Source organism: Volvox carteri (assembly GCF_000143455.1).
Source record: "Volvox carteri f. nagariensis unplaced genomic scaffold VOLCAscaffold_133, whole genome shotgun sequence".
Classification (NCBI taxonomy): domain Eukaryota; kingdom Viridiplantae; phylum Chlorophyta; class Chlorophyceae; order Chlamydomonadales; family Volvocaceae; genus Volvox; species Volvox carteri.
Genome location: NW_003307676.1, coordinates 99,160 through 104,365, shown reverse-complemented (window position 1 = coordinate 104,365; position 5,206 = coordinate 99,160). Strand labels below are relative to the sequence as shown.

The following is a 5,206-nucleotide window of genomic DNA, read 5'->3' as shown; positions in this document are numbered from 1 at the left end:
TGCGTGAGGGAGCCTTACCAGACAGACGGGGGCATTGAGGCCCAGGCAAGACCCGGCCCCCTCCTCCACCCCGCCGAACCCCTCCACCCTCTTGTCCTACAAGCGGTCCATCAGTACGGAGGATCGTACGGCAGTTCGCACCCTGTACGGAACGGATCCAGTAAGCAGCTCCCACATCATGATGCCGAAGCTGCAGTCGTACGTCGTGTACGGGAGAACACGGCAAGGTAAAACGGGGCGGGGGGGTCAGGGGCGCGGAGGAAGTGGCGAGGTGGTATTGGGAGGCGGGGTCGGTCAGTGGGGAGTTGGGGACGCGGCCTGAAACCTTTCGCATACTCACAAAAGCCAGACAAAGGCGGTTATTAACAGCAGTAGCCGCATAACCGGAAGAAACCAACTTAAGAGGTACACTAGCTACAACCGGTTCTCCGAGAGGATATCGGCAAACAGGGTATTTCTGGTTTCGGGAACGGGTCTATTTCTGTCTTCCAGTACAGTGTCTGTAACAAGTCCGCGGAATGAAAATGCGTGTTTTGCAATAGTTTGACATTCGTATACAGCGCATGATCCTATTTCTGCAAGCCGGCCGGCTTCGGGAACTCTATTTCTGTTTTCTGGAGTTTCGGTAGGGCCCGACACTCCCGAAGCGTTTGCCCATGTCTGGCCCCGAGAGAGAGGTCCGCCACGGCGTGTTTAGCTCAATACGGTTCAGTTCAAGCCTGGTCCTCTAGATCTGAATTGACGACCTACCATCACACCCAACCACATAGGAACAAGCAACCAAACAAACAGAAACGTACGGCAAGTCGTACCTGTATACGTCACCACTGAGCGTCAGCTTCCCACTGCGAAGAAGCTCCTGAGCTCGTGAGGGTCGTTGAAGTCGGTTCTGGTAGTTAGTTGTAATGACAAGACCCGGGTTCTGTGCTAAGAGCAGTACCAGCCCTGTGCCACTGTACGATACACGGCACGCTAACCCACACACCAAAAACGTGCCCAGCCCAGCCCAGCCCAGCCCAACCCGGGGGGTAAGGCAACCTTCGCCACTTCTTGACAACCCTAAATCCGCTCATCCCAGCTCGCATAGCCTTACCCACCAGCATGTTTAACCCCTTCCCCCCCTCTATTTCTGCATTTCTCGCCTATGATCCCCCCCTCTCCTCCCCCTCTCTTCCCTTTCCGCCCCCCGCCCGCACTCACGGGGGGCATGTGGGTCACAGTTCCCACCGTCTTTGTGGAGTGGTGGGTTTGACCTTCCTTCAGGCAGCGACTACATGGACAGACACACATACAGACACAAGCACACATTCGAACATGAATGGCGGAATGCATGATCTATACACAGCACACAACACATGGTTTGTAGATGTAGATGTAGATGTACATGTGGGTGCGGGTCAGGAACCTTCAGGGGTTCAGGGGTCATGGGAAGGCCGGAGCAAGTGTCGTACTACCGTGTGGGGGTGCTGGCAGCCTCCCCCCTTCCCCTCTCAACCACCAGGCCCCTCTCCTCCCCCCCCCCCACACACACAAACACATATCTGCAGGCCCCACCTCAGACCGAAGTCCGCCACCTGGTTGGGGGTTGGAAGGTCACGAGCACAGCAGCAGTGGTAACGGCAGTAGCGGTAGTGGCCAGGTAGGGTAGGGTCAGCAAGCAGTACATCAGGATGCACGGTGGTGGAGGTGGTGGTGGTGGTGGTGGCAGTACGGCCGCCAGGAATTACGTAGGACGGAGCGGTTGTTGCGCGATGCAATGGCGACAGCACCCACATCGCATCAGCGGGTTCGGAAGGAGTGGAAATGCAGGGGCAGGGGCAGTACCACCATCACCATCACCATCACCATCACCATCACCATCACCATCACCATCACCATCACCATCACGTGGGAGTGTAGTGTACAAAGGGGGGGATGTGGGGGCACACTGGGGGGGTTACTGGCTGCAAGGGGACGGGAGCGGGGCGAAGGGGGGTGGGAGAGCTAGCTCATCACGCGTGAGGTCGGCGGCAGGGGAGGGGAGGAGGATAAGGCCCCTGTCCGGGGAAAATTGTATGTCTGCTGCAACTGCCCAGTTTCCCCTTCATGCCCCTCTCCGCTCCTTCCTCCCTCCACCACCCACCCACCCTCGCTCTCACCTTGGCCATAAGCTGGCTAGGGAGCGAATCCCCCCCTCCACCTTCCCTCCCCCGACTCAGAAGTGCGGAGGTGTTGACATTGCTGCTGGCGCTGGTGGCGGTGGCTGTGGCGGTGGCGGCGGCGGTGTCACCAGCCGGGGGCAGCTGGGGTGGGGTGGTGGACGGGGAGGAACACAAAACAGGGGAGGGCAGCAGTGTGTGTGTATGGGGCGGGGGGAGATCAAGGACTGTTATCATTTCCTTCGCCGTGCGGGGAAATGTGAGCTGGAAGTTTGGGGCAAGGATCTAACACCCGGGGTCTGTCTGTCTGTCTGTCTGTGCTATCCCCCATGCTTACATGTCGGGTGGTGATATTGCGCGGCGGAGGAGATCTCTACCCCCCACACTTCTCAGCTCCCCCCCACACACACGTGGGCAAGCCGCCTACCCTAAGGGCCCCCCCTAGCACATCACGTCTCAACCGCATGCCGGGCATGTTCGCGCCCTCCCTAACCCAGCCTCCCCCCCCCGACCCCTCGCAGGCCGCGGGTCTCCCTCCGCATCGTCTGGCCTCTGAGGTCTGGTTGCTGTCTGGTATATCACCCGTAGGATTACATGTGCTGTGCGAACATCATATAAGCACGTTGTTCCCCCTTCCATCTTTCCCTTCTTGCCCCACTCCACCCTCCACTGCACGCGCCAACCCTGCCCCAAGGGGCTTCCCCGCGCCACCCACCGCCGCCGCCACTTCCTCCTCCGCCTGCTGCTGCTGCTGCTGCTGCGGATCAGCGCTGATGGACTGCAGCAACACATTACCCAGCTTGAGATCTGCAGGGGCCACATACATACATACATACATACACACATACATAATGCGTAAGCTTGTGTACATTGGTCTTTTGTTTGTTGTTGTCGTATAGGTGCGTGAAGTTGACCTATCGTCTAAACAAGTCAGTACGGCGGAGTGTTACAAGTTACAAGTTCCGCACACAAGTGCGGGTGTGTCCGTAAAAGCCGGGGGGGCCATGGACGTTATATTGGTATTGATGCGGGTACGCGGGAGGTCATCTTCATTCTCCCTCGTTCGCTTCAGGGCGAAGCGCCTCAGCGCAACGTGCCTGGCCTCCCAAATTTCTTAGAGGTACCTGGCCAATGCCAGGGGTGGCGCCTCAGTCATAATGGTGCGCATGCTGCGCCCCTTAAAGACTAGATCACCATCATACTTAGCCCGTATGCTCTTGTAAGCGGGACAATCCCCGAAAACATGCAACTCATCTTCAACCGCTCCACAGTCACAAAGCCTGCAGGTACGCGCGGTGCGCTCACGCCCATTAGTGAGTGGTGCGGCAAGTGAGAGAGCACAAAGTGCTCCGGTGTGAAGGGTAGGACCCACCATCATCTCCCCCTGCCGGGCGCCCCTCTCCATTCCCCTCCCGCCACACACCCCAAAACCCCGGGGCCCACGTAACTCACCCCCTCTCTCCCCCCCACCCCGCCGACCTCACCTCCATGCACAATGTTGAGCGAATGCAGGTGAGCCATACCCGAGGAAATATCTCGAAGGACCCTCAATATGAGATCCAAACGAGGCCGACGAAGCGACACACACGCAGCACCACCGCCCAACCCGCTGCCGCCCCCTGAGGCGCTTCTGGCTGAGGTGGTTGCAGCGGTTATGGCAGTTGCAGTTGCAGTTGCTGCTGCTTCCGGTAACGTGTTTCCCTCCAGGAGCGGGTACAGGAAGCTTTTCGCCACGTGGACGTGTACGGACAGGGCGCCCAGGTCGCAGTACTGCGGGGCCGGAAGCAGCCGGCGGCGAGGAGGGTCGCGTGTGTGAAGACGGGGAAAGGGGCGATAAGGGGACGAAAGAAACCACCACACCTAACACCACCCTATATCACAAGCCGGGGATGGATGTACCAACCAACCAGGGGAACTCTAAGCGCAGCCAGGAACGCGGTCAGGACTGTGGGGTGTGGGTGGTCGTTAGAGGTGGTTAAAGGTGGTTAGAGGTGGTGAGCGGGGGACAGGGCAGGGGGCCGTTCCGAGAGGGCGGGAGGGCGAAATGTCGGGAGGGTGCGAGGGCGAGGTCAGGAGAAAATCACTGCTACTCGCTGCTGCGGTGAGGGTGAGGGTGAGGGTGAGGGTGAGGGTGAGGGTGGGGGTGAGGGTGGAGGAGAGCGCGGGCAGTGCGGGGGGAGGGGGGTAGCTGGGCAGCACGGGGGACCGACCACCAGGTGCTGAAAGGTCCCCCCGTATGGCCAAGTTGGTACAGATTGACACAAGCGACAGATACACGTACATATATGCACACACATACACATCCTATACTACCACGCCGCTGAACTACTGAGCTCGCTTCGGTGAAGTAGTTCCTGAACCACATCCCACCCGGGAGGATTCCTTATCGCGGCTCAGATCATTACAACATACATACATACACACACAACCACCAAGATATGCACGCCCACACCTCAGATACGATCCAGGTCTCCGCCAGGTCAGGCGCACAAGCAGTAGCACCTGTAGCTGCTACTGCTGCTACAGCCCCGGGCGGCTCGCTGGTTCCCCCCCGTTTTGAGGAGGTGAGGGCTGCCAGGCTGCGGATTGTGGACTGCAGGGCCTGACCAGCCTGGGGGGTGGAGGTGGGGAGAGGCGTGTGTATGTATGTATGTATGTATGTATGTATGTATGTATGTATGTATGTATGTATGTATGTATGTATGTATGTATGTATGTATGTATGTATGTATGTATGTATGTATGTATGTATGTATTATGTATTATGTATGTATGTATGTATGTATCCATGCATGGGAGGGGGAAAGGCGGCCCAGGAAGAGAGGGCGCTGGGTGTTGAGCTGCTTCTGCTCCAGGGGGGTGAAGGGTGTGGTGATGTGGACCTCGGGCTGGCTGGGTAGCCGCTCACCGGTTGTTGCTTGTTTAGGACCTTGGCCCTGTTGACGTAGGTGTGGGCCCTCAGCAAGTTGGGATGGCGACAAGCTTCCGAAGTCATTAAACGGATTTCAGTGGCTACCTGTGTGTGTGTGTGTATGTCGGGGGAGGGAGGGGGGAGGGGTGTTAGGAGA

General features: G+C 58.2%; 1 protein-coding gene across 1 annotated transcript in view; it reads right to left on the bottom strand.

Annotated features, from left to right (window-relative positions):
• Positions 1-141: 141 nt before the first annotated feature.
• VOLCADRAFT_120115 (uncharacterized protein) overlaps positions 142-5,206 on the bottom strand; it is a gene marked incomplete at both ends in the record, with an annotated part of 12,280 nt that continues 7,215 nt past the window's right edge. Inside the window, 9 exons of the mRNA XM_002959190.1 lie at positions 142-190; positions 813-859; positions 1,201-1,270; positions 1,555-1,574; positions 2,139-2,282; positions 2,854-2,945; positions 3,623-3,908; positions 4,591-4,749; positions 5,047-5,154. Of these exons, the coding sequence (XP_002959236.1) occupies positions 142-190; positions 813-859; positions 1,201-1,270; positions 1,555-1,574; positions 2,139-2,282; positions 2,854-2,945; positions 3,623-3,908; positions 4,591-4,749; positions 5,047-5,154 (975 nt within the window). The remainder of the gene's footprint in view (positions 191-812; positions 860-1,200; positions 1,271-1,554; positions 1,575-2,138; positions 2,283-2,853; positions 2,946-3,622; positions 3,909-4,590; positions 4,750-5,046; positions 5,155-5,206) is intronic.